This window comes from Podarcis erhardii (genome assembly GCF_964252035.2).
Source record: "Podarcis erhardii genome assembly, chromosome: 5".
Taxonomy (NCBI): domain Eukaryota; kingdom Metazoa; phylum Chordata; class Lepidosauria; order Squamata; family Lacertidae; genus Podarcis; species Podarcis erhardii.
The window spans coordinates 40,379,716-40,401,472 of record NC_138509.1 but is presented as its reverse complement, the minus strand read 5'-3'; the positions used below and the strand labels follow the sequence as shown (position 1 = coordinate 40,401,472).

General features: G+C 44.2%; 2 protein-coding genes across 20 annotated transcripts in view; both read left to right on the top strand.

Annotated features, from left to right (window-relative positions):
* Positions 1-4,881, top strand: part of JAKMIP3 (Janus kinase and microtubule interacting protein 3) — a 115,661-nt gene extending 110,780 nt beyond the window's left edge. For all 18 annotated transcript variants that reach the window (XM_081863189.1, XM_081863192.1, XM_081863193.1 and 15 more), the window contains one exon: positions 937-4,881. The gene's annotated coding sequence lies outside the window, so the exon portion shown is untranslated. The remainder of the gene's footprint in view (positions 1-936) is intronic.
* Positions 4,882-7,884: 3,003 nt separating this feature from the next.
* The window catches only part of DPYSL4 (dihydropyrimidinase like 4), a 31,168-nt gene continuing 17,295 nt past the window's right edge, over positions 7,885-21,757 (top strand). Inside the window, exons 1-6 of one of the 2 annotated variants that reach the window (XM_081863291.1) lie at positions 7,885-8,247; positions 15,807-15,895; positions 17,289-17,473; positions 17,721-17,885; positions 20,742-20,803; positions 20,902-20,982. In XM_081863291.1, the coding sequence (XP_081719417.1) occupies positions 7,900-8,247; positions 15,807-15,895; positions 17,289-17,473; positions 17,721-17,885; positions 20,742-20,803; positions 20,902-20,982 (930 nt within the window). In that variant the 5' untranslated portion in view covers positions 7,885-7,899. Of the gene's footprint in view, positions 8,248-11,306; positions 11,663-15,806; positions 15,896-17,288; positions 17,474-17,720; positions 17,886-20,741; positions 20,804-20,901; positions 20,983-21,757 lie in introns of those variants that run through there. The other variant, XM_081863290.1, reaches the window with a different exon arrangement.

Sequence of the window (21,757 nt, the reverse complement as noted above, 5' to 3'; positions counted from 1 at the left end):
CCTAAGGACCTCAAGTGGATTTTCCCATCCCCCATCCCCTCTTTTCCCCCATCCCCTCTTTTCCATTGCACTCAACTGTGCTTTTCAAAAGCAGCTCCTGATGGTTGGGGACCCTTAGGAACAGAATGGGATGTGGTGGAGGTGTTGCAGCTGGAGGGGAAAATATGTGGAAACTGGGTACCATATGTGCAAACCAAAATGTCTTAGGCTTGCTTAAACATCCCTTTGGTTCCATCACTTCTGAACCTAACACTATTTTGATGTTGCCTTACATCTTTCCTTCCCCATTTGATTGAAACATACTGTGGTTTCCTCTCGGATTTATAAATCTTTTGATTAATGGATACAAAAAAGATTGGCTTCTCAGTTGTGCTGCAGCCTTATTAATATAAAACTGCATCATTCCCTGCACTCTCCTTGTCCATAAACTCAGTTACATCATAACATAGATACCTGAGGGGAAGGCTTATGATTTGTGTTTAATCAGGCCATATGGACAATCAGCAATTATGGTTTCTCACATTTCACTAGTACAATGAAGGATAGTGGCTCATCCTTTGACTTGTGCATCCTTAGAACTTATTTTATGATGTAGTAAGATTAGAGATGTTAGCCAGTGGTTGCATTTCCTCTTTGTTTCCATCCTTTTCTTTGCTAATTTCATAACAAAACATCAGTGTCCACTAAGTCCAACATAGTTCACCAGATACATATTATGACTACCAAGCCTCCTCTTTTTTGAGTCCCAAAAGATAGCAAAAAGCAGGCATTTATCAAGCACTTGATAGGCTTCCATAAATGGCATACTGACTGTGTTTGGATGGGTGCGTCACAATTCATGCAGGACAATATTATACTATGAGCATTTTGTAGTTACTGTCTTCTTCTTTTTCCCTTTTCCTTTCTGGTGTGTGTGCGTGTGTGCACTTATTTCAGATTCAGACCAGGATGTGATGCTGCAAAACATGGTCCCAAATGAGATTCATCAAATATAGTATGCAAAATCCCCCCAAACACCAGTTAAAAATCCACCCCCCTTTTAAAGTAAATTCTGGCCAGTTTTGCTGGCCCCTGAACACTTCCAAAATGTGTGCTACTGTTAACAAATTTAGCTTCAGTTTTTGTTCAAAACAACTGCTCCAGAAATTGACATTTATCCAGTATGTGATCCACTACTGATCTCGGAGACTACACTGAAAATTATTCCATTAATGGGAGAAGAAAAACAGAAGAAACATTTGGGGGAAAATATATAGCCTATTGAATGGACATATTGGTACCACCATCTGGTCATTAGAAGATACTCTAGATCTTTATGAAAAAAGCGGTGCCCAAACAGGAAATTTTGCTGAAAACAAATATAAAGGAAGTTAGTGTTTTCATACTCATAATACCTTTTTGCTCCTGAACACCACGTGATCCTTCTGAAGTTAAGCACCTATGCAGCATGAGCCTAAGCATGTTTACTCAGAGATGACACTTAAGGCTACATTCCTCCTAAGCACACCTAGGAGAGTGTGAAGTCCCATTGAGTTAAATACTTCTGCCTAGTGATGTAAGTGCTTAACTTAGTAGGACGTATGCTCTAGTAGGAAGTGTGCGTAGGCCTGCAGCCTTAACCACCATTTCTTTTCATTGAGTGAGATATTTACCGTATTGGCCCGAATATAAGCCATACCCAAATACAAGCCACCTCTTTAAAATTCGGGGAGGGGAGGAGAGAGAAAAAGACAATACCCGAATATAAGCTGCTCCCTTAAAATTCTGCAGGCACTCATGCCTGTTCCATTTTACCGTATGTCTGCTTCAGCAGCCATATCGTAAAAGCCAATTTTTGCAAGGTCGCGAATTTAAGCCGCGCTTTAACTTTTAATGGTCAGAATTTGGGGGGAAAGTGAGGCTTATATTCAGGCCAATATGGTAAGCACATGCCTAACTCTCCCATCAAAATACATTGGCATGGGTTATGCCCATGGTTGACTGATGATTTACTCATTTGCTGCTATCCCTGAGCTACACTCAGTTTTTTCTCCATAACAAGTAACTACTTTTCTGCTATTTCCAGCAGGGCCCACACTTCTACCTTCAGATAAGGTGCTTAAAAAAATATAATAATGTGGATTTAAACCAATCCATGGGCACTGACTGCTTTGTGCATGCAGTATTCATTCTACTGGATTACAAACATTTGCCCTGATCCAGCTACTCTTGCAACAAGGAAAAGCTTCAAATGCATGCACACAGCTCCATGTGCACATTTGGGTTTTTGTTTTCTTCAAAGGCAAAGGAACTTCATGTGTGTTACCTTAACTGAGTGTTCTCCTTATCTTTAAATGAATGGGAGATCCCTGCTTCTGGGGCAGCCCCATATGCATCTTCTTTACCATCTCGGTTAGAGGCAAGAGTTGGCATTGATCAAATCATATGGAAGTGTGACAGAATGTACAATGCAGGCATCTTTCAAAATGCCTTAAATTAAATGCCTGGCTGTACTTAGGGATTAAGATGCTGCTAGTGGCCTGGATATACAGGATGCACTTGATAAGATTTGAGAATGTAAAGACAAGTGTATTTGGAAACTGGCTGGAATACATTTCTTTTTTAGCCGTGTTTCTGCATTATATGTATATGTTTATATATCCATTTCATGGCCCTAGAATTGCCAATTTCCACTTTCATTCTCTCTCTCTTCTTCCTTATGAACACAAGTTTATCTGTACAGGACAGAGAAGCATGTAAATAAGTGATGGTGTATAAATATGCTATAGTTTATATGGAAACAGATATTTTGTACAAACAATGTATGTGATTTAGATTTCTGTTACTCAGATGTATTGCATTGCATTCACACACAGAGAGAGAAGAGGTTTCCTTTCACTGACTCTAAACATAATAATTTAGTCTTGATGATGAGTAGCAGTTTACTCACATTGCTGATGGTGATAACATAAAATTCTGGAAAACTCCAGTGTCTGTATGATGATGCATGCTAATGTTGAGCTGAACTTCCTTAATAAGGGAAGCAAAATGAAGCTTAGACATTGTTTGCCATGCCATTTAGATTGAAATTCTCTGCAATTTAACTAGGAATAAGCCCTGCTAAATCTTCAGAACCTACTTCTGAGTAAATATGCATCTTATCAAGCTAGTTACTCCATCCTGAGGCATGCTGTATGAGCAGCAGAGTGCTTCGAATGGGTTATAGTGACATAGCATTAGCTTCCAGAAGGATGATGCCCATTAAAAAATGTCACCATCTCTTCCTTTGAACTTGACTTGTGACATACATGCCAAAAATGAGTCATTACCACAGTAAGCTGTATAGAACATTAAACTGCACCCCATCCACTTGAGTTGTTCATTGCTAAGATTTCTACCCCACATTTCTGAGGCTTTCATCCCACTCAAGACGGCTTATATGAATTAAAATCACAATGAAACATATCAAAGAAATACAACACAAATACGCAAAAAAGGCCATGCTTTTTTGAAGCAACAACTGTACTCAGCACAGACCCTTATCTAAGCCAGTGTAGCAAAAGGCTGCCTGCACAGAAGAATCTTCCCTGATGCTCAGAAAATGTAGCTGTGGCCATAGAAAAGATCCTGTCTCTAGTCTCCATTAGCTATATGTAGGATACAGGAAATGGCCTCTCCAATAAATCTAAGACATCTCAAATACAGGTAAAGCTAAATTCTGCAACCTCTGTAGCCACTTTATTCCTCAGAGAGTGACCCAGGGCTGGGAGTATATTTTGCTGCACTACCCTGCCACCTCCTTCAGTAACGCTCATCATTGGAGGAACTGAAGGAACAAGCAAGTTTCCCCAAAGAGACTCACACAAGGCAGTCATAGTGCTCATTTGCCTCTTTCAAAATTGCTTCCCTGGTCATCTCTGCTGCATGTTTTATCTCCAGTCCTGCAGATCAACATGGAATTTGGGATAAGACTAAATGGCCAGAATCCAAGAAGCTGAGTAGAGTACCCTGAAAGTACTTCCATAAACTACCTGGTGTATTACACATTTCATTTTCTAACCCCAGCTTCCCATTCTGCTCTGGAAGCTGCTCTTGTGTTCATGTTTTTGTATCTGTCCATAAGGTGGAAGGAGATCCCATGGATTTCGTTGGAACAAACTTCTAAGGAGCTGTACCTAGGATTATGTCTTAAATTCACTGTTCCTTTGGTAATGCATTAACAAGGAATAATATGCTCCATTTATCCAATGTAATTCTCTAGCATTTATATGGGTCTGCTATGTTTATTGTGAGATTAAAAGTAGTAAAAACAGATTTGTATATAATTTTGCTAGAGTTGTCTCCAATAAGATGGGGTGCCTGCCTTGAATTTACATTTGCCCAATCTAGAGTACTAAGTGTGCTCTCGATGTGCACACTGGTCTCTTGCATGCACAAAAAGATATGCTCCCTTTAAATTAATAGTGAAGCCATCACTTGGGAGGAGCTGTATGCACAGCAAATCTTCTAGAACATACTCTATATGAAGGCAATTTAGGCTGCAATCGTACAGACTTACTAGGGAGTAAACACGTCGAGCACACTGCAACTTACTTCCAAATAAGCATGCATAGAATTACACTGTTTAATAGGAAGCCAGTTCTAAAGAGTAGAGCTAATACTTGCCTGTCATGCTAGAATAGTATTCTGCACCACTGTCATCATATCTTGTTTTGTGATGTTTCACCAATGCAGAGATTCATCCAACCCATCAGCTGCATGTTTTAAGCACTGCCATTATTTCACATGCCATATACAGCTAATTCTTGGGAAGCTAGCAAAGGAAACCATGGACTCCACTGAGCGGACAATACCAATTTTCCTGTTTGAATAGTACGTGGCCCTAATGGAAGTTTGCTGACATTCAAGTAAATAGGGAAGGCATCCCATGCACTGAACGTATCTGGAGAGGAAAATATCCATGTAAGTGCTGTTTGACAGTAAAGGTTCTTGTGCCAAAGGATGCACAAACCCAAGGATGCTCACTCCCCCATCTCACCCCATGTAGTAATAGCTGGGACCATATATGCACCAGCATGCATTTACATTTTTAGTTTAATTACTGATATATGACAATAGCCGATATGGAAAGAAGATATGTGTAACTACATTGAATTGTAACACCAGAGTTCCAAGAAAGCCTTAATAATATAATCATATACCATGTTCACAACTACTTTGGCATATGACTTGCGCTCATCAGTTACGAGAACATGTATATTCTTGGTAATTGTTTTGCCATCACGTCTAAACTACAATCCATTTGAATTGCTGCTTAATTTGTCAGTGACTGTGTGTTATGTATACCAGACTTATGCCTGTGGTTCAAGCTGTTGAAGGACTGTGGCTGTTATTTGAAAGTATTCAGCTCGCTTAATATCTGTAGTCTTCAGTATATCCCAGAGTGCCTTACACAGCTTGTTAACATAAATACCTGTCATCGTGGAGAAAACCAATGCACCTGAAAGTTATTTGTGGTGGACAGGTGCCAAATTAACCTGTATCTTTAATGACACCATTAAACCCTTACAGTGCAGAGTGTGTTTCTGAACAGTAATGGATTTAGTTTAGACTCAGGAAATCGTATTGTGAATATGTACAGTACACCCGCATATTTAGTGTACAGTTTATTTAAGCAGCTGCTGTAAATGTCTGTAAAAACTAAAAGCATATAAAATAGTTTTCTTCCATGATAAAATATGCCATGGTTTACTTGTGTTTTCTAATGTAATCTCATAATAATCATATCCTAAATACTTAATGTTTGGTTCTGTGCTAAAGAGATAATTGATGAGCCTAAAATAGGCTTATATGTACAAAGTTTTACACATATTTTTGTATTGTGATTCATATGCTATATATATCAGAGACTTTCTATTCATTTGTAAAGTACATAAATTATTGTAAACTTTTAATTAAAAAAGTCTTTTAAACGTATGAATGACTAGACATGGATTTTCTCCATGCAGCACAAAAAGAAAAGTGTTGAAGCCACCATGTAAACAGCAGTAGTTGCTTTTGAACTATACCAATGGAGTAATCTGAGTAAGTTTACACATTGATCAGCACACATCAAAAAACTATGCTCCAGATTGTTGTAGAGAATATTTCCATTTATTATACCAACAATTACAGCCAATCATAGACAACCCAGCTCCCAACACATCTCTTTAAATGTCTTATGACTTGATTAAATAGCTGTATCCTGCCAAGAAACATTCAATTTCCATATCTTTATCCTATTTTACCACATGCATGCCTAGTGTACAAAAAGGTCTATATAAGTCTATATGCTGAGGAGGTGTGAAGACAACAGCAATGTGCTGACAGTTTGGAAATACCAAGGTTATGTAGGTTATGCTGAGAAGAAAGAAGTAATTGACTGGTCTGTGACCTGCAGACCACTTCCTCCTTTCTAAAGTTTTCTATTATGGTGTCCCATTGGAAGGGAATATAGCACAATTTCTGTAAATGGTGGTTCTGGTTTCCTGCTCATGGAAGTAGCCTCCAAAATCTTCCAAGAGAATTTGGGGAGTGTCACACTGGCCATAGGAGACCACTTTGTGTGAGCAGTTGCACATAGCAACTGGATTAATAATTCTGGAACTAGTTCTTACATTAGGTACATTAGATATGTATGTTCATTAGATTTTACAGGTCTTGACTGTAAGAAATGACTTTGTGTTCATGGATAAATAGGGGTCTCTCATTTCTGCTTGCTTTAAAAACAAGAACTTTGAGCCAAGCTTTCTGCTAGCATTGCAGTGCAATGACCTAATTCTGTTTAGTAACTCGTTTCTAGAGCTATAATCCTGTATCAGCTAAAACAACAAGGGAATAAAGTATGTGAAACAGAACAGTCTGTTGCCCAAAGGCTGACATCAGTTGCAAGCAGAAATCGTATACTGGAGTACGGTTATCTCATTCATAATGAAACTCAAAATTTAAATAATCTGTGGAGGAACCTACTTTTTATATGAATTCTGACCTAAATTACCATCAGCAAAATGAAACGATTAGTAATAAATAAATAAATCCCACAAGGTAGCATTGAAATATTTCCACAAATAGTATAATCAAATTGTTTGTCAGACACACACTGCAGTTGTGATGAAAATGTAACAATTTTTATTCTACTTTTTTGCACATATCTGGATCAAAATTAAAGGAATGCAGAAGAGAAAATGCAAGGTATGCCCGTGTATCATGTGCTTCATAATACATGCATTCCATTCAAATTTCATCTACAGAATTGTAGTTGGCAAGGGTTTACAGACTTAAGTGTAAGCACTGGGCTACAAATGTTCTATAGCCCTACATACAAAAGTGTGTCGCTTTTGTTCAAAACGCCTTTGGCTATCCCTTAATAAACTGTTAATGGAGCAAAAGCAAGCACGTTATCTCTTGTGTCTGTCTCCGTTGGTAAGGGAATAATTGATTCAATAAAGGCTGTCAGTAAACTTCCATTGTGTTTATTCTTCTTCTGGGACCACCTCGACTCATGCATGGTGAGTTGAGCCAACCCCCCGCGAGAGGCAAAGCGGCGTTTAAGTGACAGCGATGGAAATTCTCCTGTAGGTGGGCTCTCGCTGGGATGTCCTCCTAATGAACTCCTCCGGCGCGGCTGCTTCAGCACCACAGAGCGTGGACAGCTCCCAGCCAGCCAGCCAGGCTCGTGGCGAAGACCAATGGCGTTACCTGCCTAACGCAGCGCGGAGCTGGCTAGGAGTTTACATCTGACAAGTGAAATCGGATTGAGCCCCCTGCGTTGCCGTGACACCCTCATCCCCACACGGCGCTAGTTCCCCAGCCCTCCCCGAGGGCAACACTTCGCTCCACTCTCCAGCAGTCCCAGGCAGGCGGCCTCCCTCCCTAGCAGCCATGGCAGAGCCGATGGAGCAGCTCCAGCCGCCGGAGAAGAAAGAGGAAGTGCCCGATTACTTCGCGGCCCTCGGCACCTGCAGCCCCAAGCCCCGGCAGAAGTACGGAGGGATGTTTTGCAACGTGGAGGGCGCCTTCGAAAACAAGACGCTGGACTTCGAATCGCTCGGCGGAGGGAGGAGAGGGGGCAGCAACCAGAAGCTCAGTCGAGGGGACCTCAGCCAGCTCTCCAGCGGGTCGGAGGGGCAGAGCGAAGCCACCAGCGGCAGCCAAACTACCCCGGTCCTCACACCCGCGGGGCCGCCGTCCGTTGGAGTAGCGGAGGAATTACCCAATGGCTGCCATCAGGTAACGGAGGAGGGAAGGCGCTGGGAACGGTCATTGGAGGAGATGCGCTATGGGGCTAAACTTTTGAGGGTGCGGGATAAAGCTGAACCAGCGCTCTGTCTGTCTGTCCACCATAGAAATGTTTCAGGGATGTATTTAACGACCTGAGGAAAGTAATGAGCAAACCCGGTGCAGAAAGGCCGGTCCCTTAGCGGAATCAGCCAAACGGCCCGGGAACAGGCAGAAAGCGTCTAGCGTCTGGGTCTCTTCCAGCCAAGTAGGCGGCGCTCGAAGTGACTTGGCTCATGCGCGCAGGTTCAGCTCGTGAGACGAGGACCTGGCAAACCCGTGAGCGGCTCGGCGTCCGCCCTCGCTTTCAGAGGCGCGAGAGCTGCTCCGAGCAAGCGACAGAGGCAGCCGCATTTCCTGAACTGGAATGTGGTTTGGAATTCACAGTGGAGCCGCCGCTTCTTAATCGCATCCGAGGTCACGAAACCTGTCACAATCGCCCCCCTCCCGCCCTCCGAAGAGGACTGATCGGGGCGCCAGGTGGCGATTGATTTCCCAATCGGCTGCAGCCCGTTTAGACGGCTGGCTGGCTTTCTCCAGCGTCCTCTTTAAATGTGGCGAGGCAGCCATGTATACCCCACAGATAGAGCAGGAGCACTGTGTCCTCTGTTATTTTGCAACGCAAATGAGCGTCACCGGGGACCTGGCTTTTGTCTCTTCAGTCTCTTTCCAAGGCAGAGTGCACAACGGAGTCAGCGTGCATGGTCCGTAGAAATCTCCTCTGCTGCTGTGAGATTCAAGGGACCCGATCTTATGTTACAGCCAATGGGAGTCATTTTCTTGATTTTAATATGAACAGAAGAATTGGATGGGAAGGCTGGAATGCTTTGCACATTTACTGTAGGGTAGGTCCGGGTTAACTCAAAGGTACTTCTGAGTAGATAGGCATAGGAATTTCAATAAGGCATACTTTGGGGGAAATTGGCATAGAATAGCAACCCAGAATGCTTTTAATAAAGGTAGGACCGGGTGTTTCTTCCCAGTAGCAGGAGCCATGCGGCGTTTGTGGCTAGGGCTGGAGATTATATTAACCCAGAATGCTAGCCTTGGTGGCTATGTTATTACCTCCACTGTGGAGGCAGTAGACTTCTGAATGCTAGTTGCTGGAAGCAGCAGGAGGAGAGAGTGGCTGCAGCGCTCAGATCCTGCCTGGGGGCTTGCTATAGACATCTGGTTGGCCACCAGCACGGTGGAATAGATAGGCCATTGGCCTGATCCAGCAGGCTCTCTTTACAACCACACACAACCACACCTACATCTGAGTGGGAATTGCAGCAAGGCAGAATGCCCCTCTTCTCTTCCACTTTAATGCTGATAAATGGTTTTTAATAAACTACTTTCCACGTGGTGCAGAGGAGAGGGGGGGAGGGAGTCCCTTGTGACAATCTCTTTTTCCTGGTAATTTGAGCACAAAGCTTTAAGAACTGAGGTTTCGTTCGCCAGTCTAAATGCCACTTGGCTGCCCTGCAAGCTATTGATTAAGGCTGAAATTCTAAATAAAAATAAAGAATACTTACCTTGGTGTAAGTTCCCTTGAACTCTGCTTCTGAACAGGCATGCATATTTTCTCTTTGTTCTCTGAAATGAGTGACACATTTTACTTATTACTGCAAAACACTTCTACCCCATTACCTAGCCCAACGAAACGCCCATTTAAAGTCTTAAAAAGATAGGACACAAAAGGAAAGGGTGTGTGGAGGGAAGAGGTAAACAAACAAAATTCAGGCAACACATCTTTAATGTTACAACATCAGCCTCGTACACCAGAGCCCTCCAGGATCACATCCAGACTCCAGCTAACCTGGAACTTGCGTTTCCATAGGAGTGGCCAGAGTGATGCTTTCAGGAAGCCTACAGGCAGAACACAAACGCAGGAGCCCGCTCCTTTTGTTTGCCTCCAAGGCATTATTCATTATTTCCTCGGAATATGGACGACCCATCGCTCGTGGCCAGGACCCCTTAGAGCAGAGCAGACATATCCTCTGCATGAATTTATCCCATCCTTAAAAACAAAACCAGCATACTAAGCTACTGGTCACCAATTAAATCGTGAGGCAGAGAATTCCTTAGTGAATTACCCGTCGTTTGAAACAGCACCTCGCCAAGTGCATCTGATTCCGCAGAGGATCCCCTTATTGTTGGATCCTAACCAGATCCCTGTCATCAACACCCGTTGGTGCTTATGAAGGAAAATTCTGACCAGGGCTGAGCTGGTTGTCCCAAGGATCTGATGCTATATTAAAACAGAGGGTCACTTAAACCTGAAATACACTTGGAAAAGTTAAACAAAACAGGGCTTCCTTTTGAATGGACGTGCAGATGACAGCGCTGTAGGGAAGCAACCGGGGCTACATAACAACACTGCTCTACATAGGAAGGAGTCCTATGGACTTCGCCCTCCTCCCCATAAAATATTTGAGGGGGCCAGTGACCCCCAAAGCTGATGCGCATTCAAATGGTGTGTATGTGCCGCGTCTTGTAATCGATTATGCGGGCGGGAGAGGGCTTACTTGGGCCCCCCAAAATTTTATTCAAGTTGGCATCCCTGCTGCTCTGCGCTTGTGGTCCTAGTCACTCGGAAGCCGGTTCCACCGACATCAAGGCTTTCAAGTTAAACTCGGGGTGAGTAAGTCCCAATCCAACGCAAGGTTTGAAATATGGATCTGAAGCGGGGTGGATGGGGGGCAAGTGATCTAACGTCCCGCTCCCAAATCAGCCCCGGGGAGCCGGCTGCGTCTATACCAGCTTCCAGTAGGATGCACACCCAAGCGCCAACAGGGAAACACAAAAGCCCCCTGGGCTGCGTCTCCAGCCAGCCGCCCCCCTGCTGACGAGGGCCTGGCCCCTGGAGAGAGAGGGCTCGGCCACGTGGCCTTTGTTGGCCGGCGTGGGGAGGCGCAGGCTTTTGTTGGACAGGGCCGTGGCTGCTGCGGCGGGCCGGGCTCGCTTGGGAGGCCCCGGCGGAGCTGTCTGCCTGCGCGTCTGGGGCCCTGTCTGCCGCTGCCTGGCGCACGGGCGTGGAATGCTAATCAGGCAGCTGCTCACTCGGCAAGGCTGCCGGGCAGCCGGCGCAGGGGGAGCCACCGAGCTGCTCTCGCTCGCTCGCTCTCGCTTGCCCGCCCTCCCTCCCTCCTTGCCAGAACAATCCGCCGGGCGGAGAGGCGCGCACGCACACGCGGCGCCACTCAGCACAGAGCCATCCGCCGGCGCCAGCCGCTGCTCCCTCGGCCGGCCGCGCTCGGGACCCACAAAGGCCCCTCGTTGCCGCCGCCGCCCGTGACCCTTTCCCACCTCCCCGTCCCGCGCTCGGCAAGGCCTGCGGGGGAAGATGTCGTACCAAGGCAAGAAGAACATCCCGCGGATCACGGTGAGCCGCAGGGCCCTGGGCTGGGGTGGCGATGATTCTCGGGCTGGCATTGGCCTCCAAGGGTCCGATCTGCGCTTCCCGGTCTTGTGCGGAGCCCCAGCCCCCCCCCCCGCCTTTCCCGAGGCTTCTGGTGAGGATCCCACCCGGGTGGGCCGCCGAGCTGAAGCCCCTGGTTAGGGTATTCGTAACGGGAAGGCGAGGGGAGGTTTGGGTTGCAACGGGGAGGGGTAGGTGGAGCTGCGCGGTCCCGGTGGCCTTCAGGGGGAGGGGGCGGGAGGCGCAGGCGAGATCCGAGCGAGGGCATTCGGCGTTTGTGCCTCCGCCGGCCATGGCTGGTGGTGACCGTCCGCCTGGGGACTCCTCGAACAACCTCTCCTTGTCCACAGCGCGCTCTTTCTCCCCATGCAACGTTCAGCCCCTTCTTCGCGCAGAAGCGAGCCAATGGGGCCCCCCACCCACCGGCTTTCCAAGGAGAAAAACAAAACAGAGCGCTGTGTTATTCTGGAAATCTCCCAGGGTTATAAAGCGCAGCGAAAGACCTTGAGGAATCCGCACCCCGAATCAACTTATAAGGGAATGCAAAACAACATTCTTCGTGGCGCGCCTTTCTTCTTCTTGGCTAAGTGGCTGGTGTCGCCTTCTTCTGTTGTTTATCCGCTTGCAGCCCACCCCCGCCCTCGATCTGATTGCTCATTCGAGGATTTCTAACTCCCTTTGAGTGGGTGACCTCCTACGACACCATCCTCCATTCGACCCTCTTCAGAATGTTAAAATATGCATTTCCAGAAGCAGGTGTGCAGTCCAAGCCTCTTTCTCGAGGGGCAGGGGAGCCCCATTTGCCTCCCATGGACAAATCTATATCCGTATTTTCCACCTCTAACAGAGGGGATTAATATCTTTTTGGCTGAATTTGTTTTTAAGCGCAAAGAGCTTAATTTAGCTTGGTGTCTAGAGTATTTCTTAGTATCAGGCATGTGAAAGGCAATCAATGCAGGTTCTTCAGATACAAGTTGAACAGATAAACACTGAAATGTGGACATTTCCTATAAGGATTTCTCCATTGACTGTGGGATGTTGTAATTTCTAATACACAATCTGTTCCTGGGAATATGGGTGGGGGGGGGAATAGGGGGATGGAAGTCTTCTGACTGAGGGCTGCTATTTAAGACATTTGCCACTGAAAGCTCCCTGTGCAGAGAATTAGTGTCCTCTTTTGTTAAATGTAACCCAACTTGAACCCCAAGGATTTAAACAGTGTTTTATCCTCACCCGAATGTGCTTCATAATAACAATGCAACAAGCTTCTATTTACCTGTTAAATGCTTTTCAAATACAGTGCACATTCATATTCTCTGTAAACTAAGCTCTGCTGTTTGAAATAAGTCCATGTATCAGACCCATCTTTATGCAAAGGTAGTTATTTCAAATGCCTTCTGGATCTCCATTACATCAACCCATACACACCTGAGACTGAAATCCTATATATATTTCTTTGTCGTAAGTCTTGCAGAATTTAATGGGATCTACTTCCGAGAAGACATTCAGGGGATTGCACTATAAGAGTAGCAATATTTTCCTCTCTCTCCCCTGCTTCCCCATCCCTGGAAGAAATAACACACAGCAAATTGTCAGGCATTTACCACAACTAAAGGTGTTAGGATCAGTTACATATAGCCCACATCAATGTGAATCTCTGCATGTTTCTACTTTTCAAAGGCAATCACAGTTTGTGACTATCTTAACATTAGCATTCTCCAAAACACAAATTATTCTTTCCTTGACCTACTTTTGATCCCTTCCCAGGTTTGGTCCACTAAATCATTATTATTATTTTGTCATGCTACCCATTTGCATTCCCTCCTAATCCTGCCCTTTATCAGAGGGGGGCGGGTGTACATTGCACATATAGACACATGCACTGTTAGGGTTACATCTAATACAGTAGATTGTGCTTCTGAATTCAACTGTGGAAATTTCTGACCAACTCCCCACTGAAATAAACTGTGGAATAAAGCACACCACATTCATTAGGATCTAAAGAATTGTGAAATTATGTTCAGGCAGCAGTTCCCAAGGCTGTGTGATAAGCTGAAATTGAAGAGGATTGAAAAAACAGCTTGTGGAACTGCATGAAGAGTCAAGAGGGAGAGAGCCTGTGAATATTCCGCTGAGCTAGTTCAAGTCCCTTGTGTGAACCTAAGTGTCTCCTTGGATCCTGGCCATGATGACTGAGGAAGCTCTGATGCCTGCTAAGCCCTTTAGGCTTGACTTTTAAAGTAAGCAACGTCAGAACTCATTATCTGCCAAGTAATTCTTGGTTGTGAGCCTCTTGACCTGATGGCCTAGCCTGTGAACTCTCAAATGCATTAGTAGGAGAGGTAGGTGACTCCTTCCCATTCCTTGCATCCTGTCATGTTAGATGGTTTGAAGAGCCTGCTGCATCAGGCCAATGGACCATCTATCTTGGTTTAGACAGCCTCACAGCTCCCTTCCTTTCTCTGCGTACTCTATTTCTCTCTTACCAAAATGAGCAGCTGTGATGTCACTTCTGTAGAAGGGGTTTTCTTTCGAGGTGGGCTTTGAGCGGAATGGCTCCCCTCAATGCCTGACATGTGAGGGCTCTATTCTTCATTGTTTGGCCATGAGTGAGCCAGAGCAGGCCAGCCCTTGAAGCAGCGACTGAAAGGAAGCTGTTTGAATAAAGGCTGGCTTACCGCATCTGGCCCGTGCTCTGGTTGTTATGGAGAAGGGCTGCAGCCTAGGAATAGTTACAGCATTGCTCATCCAATACTTTCCCCACTTCATGGGGAGGAAGAGCTGCAGTGGGTTAGTGAAGCTGTTCATTGAGGTATCCTGATAAACAAACCTCTTATGCTTTCTATACATTATTCACTTTGATTGGTAGCACAACATGTCTTACCCACATTATCATTAAAGGTAAAGGGACCCCTGAACATTAGGTCCAGTGGTGACCGACTCTGGGGTTGCAGCACTCATCTCGCTTTATTGGCCAAGGGAGTCGGCGTACAGCTTCCAGGTCATGTGGCCAGCATGACTAAGCCGCTTCTGGCGAACCACAGCAGCGGCGTGGCACGGGGACTTACTTATGCGGCACTGGAAATCGCATCTGTGCATGCGCAGAAAATAACGGGTGGGCACGTGATCTGGTCCACAGAGGGATCTCCGCAGGACCGATCCAGCCCAGGCAAGAAAAATCTTGCTGACCCCTGGTCTATGAAATGAAACTGGTATGGGCTAACTTGAACTTGAAAGAAGGCCACCTGGGTACTGTAAATCCTGTTATAAGAGGTCCTTGAAAGGGTGTTGTAAGCCAAAGTAGCCAACTCCTTGATACTTTCCTTGTTAGTACTGTTGCATTCATAAAGGCCTACAGTTAAGAGTATAAGCCCCAGGCTATGTAACAAGGAAGCCAATTCCACATGCCTTCAGAAATTACTTTTCTTTGTTAAAAATTCTGTTTCAGTTGCAAACCATTAAATTTTTGTTGTCGTTAGGATTGGATACTGTCCTTCTCTGTACTCTTACTTTCCTTGGATAATGTGTTTCTGAGTCCTTAGCATTCTCCAGCAGCTGGCAGATTCCCTGGAATTGCTAACAGAGGTCAACTGAAAATGAGTCACCTTTCAGCAAATTATAGGCCTGATTCCTTGTAATATCCTTGGAGACAGTGCCGAGAGGGGAAATCAACAAAGGCTTTGCACCAGAAACCCATGGCTCCTTGTTTTGAGAGCTGAAAAATGTGGGATTCTAGCCATCTTAATTAAGATCAGCCTAGCTGGCACTGTGTTTTACAATAACATTTGACAAAAAAATAAGTCAGGCAAGGCTGATGAGTGTATTTTCTAAATTCTATAACACATAATTCCTACCAGTTGGTCAGATAGCCTAGAGATGCCAACAATTTTTCCTGCCTTTGTTGTTGTTCTTTTGCATTTCTAGACAAAATAACATCAGCTGCTTTGCATGTCTTAGACAAAGTCCGAATCTCAGGTGTGATTTGAGACCAACACTCAGCTTGCACCAGGCATTTCTCCATAGTCTGCTTCTGAACGTATACCTAAAGTCACCTTTAATAAAATATCTGGTCAGCTTGGAAATCATTGTTTGTTTGCTTTTAAATCAGAGTGACCGGTTGCTCATCAAAGGAGGAAAGATTGTCAACGATGATCAGTCATTTTATGCAGATATCTATGTGGAAGATGGCTTGATTAAGTAAGTTGCTGAAAAATATTTTGGAGTACAGTTTTATTTATTACAGATATTTCTGTACAATTTGATCTACTTTCATTGCTCTCCGATACATTAATTACAACATAAGCAAAGCACAGAGGAGACAGAGTATAATTGTTGTTACACAACTACATGAAAGTAACACATTCAGTACTATGGTACACAGCACCTTTTGCTCCCAGGGGCCTATGGATCAAGATTATTATTATTTATTTATTTTCTATATTGCTCTTCATCTGAGGATCACAGGGAATTATCCCAAAGAAGTATGATTAGCATCCATCTGTCTTGGGAGACAATTGAGAAGTGTACCTTTGGGGGGGCTAAGTCAAACTGTTAGAAGGTTGCAAAAGAAATACAGTGGTACCTCGGGTTACATACACTTCAGGTTACAGACTCCGCTAACCCAGAAATAGTACCTCAGGTTAAGAACACCTAAAGTGGTACTTCAGGTTAAGAACAGTTTCAGGTTAAGAACAGACCTCCAGAACGAATTAAGTACTTAATCCAAGGTACCATTGTATAAAAGGTAAAGGTAAAGGGACGCCTGACGTTTAGGTCCAGTCGTCACCGACTCTGGTGTTGCAGCACTCATCTTGCTTTATTGGCTGAGGGAGCCGGCGTACAGCTTCCGGGTCATGTGGCCAGCATGACTAAGAGCAGTGCATGGAAACGCCTTTTACCTTCCCACCAGAGCGGTACCTATTTATCTACTTGCACTTGACATGCTTTCGAACTGCTAGATTGGCAGGAGCAGGGACCGAGCAACGGGAGCTCACCGTATCATGGGGATTCGAACCACTGACCTTCTGATCGGCAAGTCCTAGGCTCTGTGGTTTAACCCACAGCACCACCCGGTCCCTCTGGAATGAATTAAGTACTTAACCCAAGGTACCACTGTATACCTATAGCTTAATCCTAAGGGTGTGCCCAAGTGGCACTTTCCTTTGCTCCCCGTTGAGTGCTAGAGCATTTAACTGTGAATGCAGAAAGCATTTCAGCAAGGAGAGACTGGTAAGAAAACACATTTCCAAAAGCAGTGTTATGAGCATCAGGAACACAGTGAGTTGATCTAGTTCAGTGGTAGTCAATGTGGTCCCCTCCTGTAATTTTGGACCATAACTCTCTTTATCCTGATCATTGGCCATGTTGGCTGGTGCTGGTGGGAGTGTTGTCCACAGCATCTTCATTACCCCAGATCTCGTTACCAGTACTCTATTGCCATTTAAATCAATGGGATTTAAGTCATAATTTAATTGCTGGGATCTTAGTTCAATGAAATTAGTCTGGATCTGACCCAATATGTTGGATATCTGTATGCTGTTGTCCTCCTTGAATGAAACATGCAAGCAATCTCTTTTAATGTCATTTTCAGGCAAATTGGGGAAAACCTGGTTGTTCCTGGAGGTGTGAAAATGGTTGACGCTTACGGCCAGCTAGTTATGCCAGGTGGGATAGATGTCCACACTAGATTGCAGATGCCAGTGTTGGGAATGACCTCTGCTGATGACTTCTATCAAGGAACAAAAGCAGCTCTGGCAGGAGGGACCACCATGATTCGTACGTAATGCCCTTACTGTGGACTGCATTCCTTTTGTTGTTAGAGCAGGAAAATCGGTCACTGAAAACCAACATGACCAGATGCCAGGGATGATGGAAACTAGAGTCCAACAACACCTGGCATCTGGTCATGCTGGTTGAGGCTGATGGGAGTTGGAGTTGAACAGCATCTTGAAGGGCTGCAGATACCCGACCCATATTAGGCAATTGAACCCTCATCATCCAATGAATGCATTTGTTTCTCCAGTTGACCATGTGTTCCCTGAATCTGGGTCAAACCTTCTGACTGCCTATGACCAGTGGAGGGAGTGTGCTGACAGTAAAGCATGTTGTGATTATTCTCTGCATATTGACATCACACGCTGGCATGAGAGCATCAAAGAAGAGCTGGAGGCTCTCGTCAAAGACAAAGGTAAGTGCAAAGATACACTTCATAGAAAGTAACAAGTGGATGGAGATTTACGACTGTCATAGCTTCCTAGTTGCAAAAAGACATGAATATTGCAACACTGGAAGGCAAAGATCCTGCCACATATAAACTGCTAGATTATGCAAAAGAGTGTTTTAGCTTGGGAGCAAATGATGTTTAATAGATGAGGGAAGCTTATTCTTTTTGACAAGATGTGTTTATCATTTTATGAATATGATGTCCTAACATGCAGTGTTTTTCCACCATTGGAAAACTCAGTTTTTGTGTTCTTTGATTATTGGAGATAATTTGTCCTCTAATGCAATATTTGGGAAGTATAAGTATTTTAAATGTTCTTTTTATTGTGCATATGTGTACACACATGCATATACACACATATATGCACACACATAAAGGTAAAGGGTCCAGTCGTGACCATTAGGTCCAGTCGTGACCGACTCTGGAGTTTAGGTGCTCATCTCTCTTTATTGGCCAAGGGAGCTGGCATACAGCTTCCAGGTCGTGTGGCCAGCATGGCTAAGCCGCTTCTGGCGAACCAGAGCAGCACACGGAAATGCCGTTTACCTTTGACATGCTTTCGAACTGCTAGGTTGGCAGGAGCAGGGACCGAGCAATGGGAGCTCACCCCATCATGGGGATTCGAACTGCTGACCTTCTGATTGGCAAGTCCTAGGCTCTGTGGTTTAACCCACAGCGCCACCTGCGCCCCATACACACACATAGGACAATGAAAATTAGTTAACCATCAGTAAAAAAACAAGCTTTCTTTTTTAAGCACAACAATATCCAGTGTTGTAGAGTAACATTCAATAGCATCCCACCTTAATATCATTTGACCCTTAGGTAGATATTGTTATAACTAGAATCCCCCACTCCCAATTCCAATATTTGATTAAGGTGCCGGCTATGACTTGGATGTGGAATACTTGAGAGGGCTTCTAGTATCCCATGCTATTGGGCTGCCCAAGTGGACCAAAACAAAACAAATAAAAATACCCATTCTGGGTGTTGCATTCAGGTTGCTTCTGAGAAGGTCCACCAGGTGAATATCTAGGCAGCTACTTGAATGCTTCTGTCTTTCCTGCCGCTTTTGAATTACTATTGAATCAAATCTGCATAAAATCATTCCACTGTGGCAATGATAGTGGGAGAAAGAAGGATCCTGCAGGCATCTCACCCCCTTTGAATTCCAACCTTCATCTTGGTTTTTCCCTACACAGAGGGCCTTCTGGGAAGCCAGCTGAATCCTTCCAGATTAAATACGTTGTGAAGCTAGGATAAGGCTATGCTATGGCTCTGATGTGGTTTCCCACTCAGGGAGTCAGAAATTTCACCCAAGAGCTACTTGGTCAGAACCTGCCCAGGCATCCCAGTGGGAAATTCCACACAGTCCTCATTGCAACAGGCTCCTTGTGATGTGGAAGCCACTTCTATGTGGTTTGGTTCTAAACTGTAAGTGTGTGTGTGTGTGTGTGTGTGTGTGAGAGAGAGAGAGAGAGAGAGAGAGAGAGAGAGAGAGAGAGAGAACTGGGTGACAGTGTGAATGGGGTGACACTCTTGTGTTTCCCAAGGAATTGGCACTAGACCCATACGACCAGGAGCGTCTGCACAGCCACACTATTTCCTGCTATTCAGAATTGTTCTCTAATGTTGGTTTACTATTAGTAAAGAGAACTAACAATTATTCCCATTCACGATTGCGTTGTGCCTGTAGAATGGGCACAGCTGGCCACATGGTCCATCACTGGCCACATGGTTGTTTCCATTAGTACGACTATACTCACTATTATTCAGTGTTCACAAAATCATGTGCCACGAGACCCACATAGTCCCACTCATCACACACACACGCCCTGCATCATGGGATTGCACCCTGGTGAAGGGGCCACTTGCTATAGGCCATGCCGCTGAAGGAGTTCACACTGAGTAGCCCCAGAAGAAAGTGGAAGGAAAATACCAAGCATAATCAGGAAGAGACTGGGAAACCTTGCAGGAAAATCATTTCCGGGGACACAGCGCACCATCTTTCAAAGAAACTGATGGTGAAACACAAGAGCCATAGCTCAGTGGTAGAACATATGTTTGCATGAAAAGGGTTGGGTTCACTGCCTGACATTCTCAGGTGAGGATAAGAAAGACTTCTGCTTGAAACCATGGCAAACCACTGCTACTCAGTGTAGAGGATACTGATGGTCTCACTCTGTTTAAGGCAGCTTTGTATGTTCCTACAAAACTCAAAGTTAAAATTTTAAGTTAACCAATACATGGAATTGGGTTATCCAATCCAATGTCAGATTTCTCATGTTTATTTAAACGTTGCAATAAATTCTAACAATATAATTGGAAACTGTCAGGGATTTTGGTTCAATTCTACAACCCAAGAAGTCATACAGAGAAATTAACATAGCTCAGCTTAATGCATGAACACAGCCTATTGCTCCAGATTGTCTCAAAAATAATTTGATAGGTTCAGAGCCTTGTGGTATATACCTGAGTGGTATGTATCTGCACACTGTGGTTCCTAACTAATTGCACTTTTGACATTGGAAAGAAAATGCATTAATGACAACTGTTCACTTAGCATAGATGAGTAATTCAGAGTCATATCAGTGTATTTGACTTGACTGCTAAGAATGTTAAATCAGACACTTAGGATTCGATAGCATTTTCTTCTGAATAAGCAAACTCATGGCTCACAGCATAGATTTTATTCAACATTTTTCAATTCAGATTCTAAGCCTTGATTAGTTTTGTATCTAAGCTGGCCACGCTATGCAGCCTGGTAACTGATGATCATCTTTCAGTAGCAATCATTAATTCTCTTCTGCTTTCATTAAGGTGTGAACTCCTTTCTTGTTTTCATGGCTTATAAAGACAAACTCCAGTGCACTGATGCTCAGGTAATATACATACAAGACGCAAACTATTGTTCAACTATGCTTTGGCATAAAAACATAAGCATTATCAGACTCCACCATTTTTCTTTCTTTCCTGGCAGATGTATGAGATATTCAGTATTATTCGAGATCTGGGTGCTATTGCGCAAGTACATGCTGAAAACGGAGACATCATTGATGAGGTAGAGTGTTGATTTATTTCATTTCATTTATGAATCACTGGCCATGAAGCATCCCAAAGCATTTAGCAATTTAAAAATCAGCAATAAAAATAATTTCAAATCCAATGCAGTTAGAAGGGTGGTTGGAAAAGAAATGTCTTCAGTAGGTGCCGAAAAGACTGTAAAGACAGTGCCTGTCTGATCTATAATGGGCAAAAGTTCCAAGGGGCAGGTGCCACCACACTAAAGGCCCTGCTCCTACATCATGTGGCATGAACTTCCTGATGAGATGGTATCCACAGGAGACCCTCATCTGCAGAAAGTAGCATATGGCAGTGCATAGGAGTAGCCATATGGATTCAGAACAATGTACCCTCCAATCTTTGGGCACTTTTTCATGGCACTGCGGAAAATGATAGCATCTATATGCCAGCTAGACATTTGATAACATCTGTTTGTCACTAACTACACATGTCTCAAAGTTACAATTGTAAAAAAACCTATACAAATACAAAAGTTTAAAACAGCAACAAAAGAGTAATGCAACTTTATTTGCTACAAGTGTCCATACTACAAGATGATAAAGAGGATGAACCCAACCCTATCCAACTAAAAGATGAGCACCACAGCAGGCTAGAGTATCCTCATACCATGGGAACATGTCTGTGTTGTCCTTTCCATGTGTTTACTGTGAGAAACATTGAACATAGTTCACCATGGGAAAGTGGCATATAAGTACATGAAATCTATTAAGGATCTTCTATGGTAAACAAGTTTAAAGTAGTTTGTGTGTGGT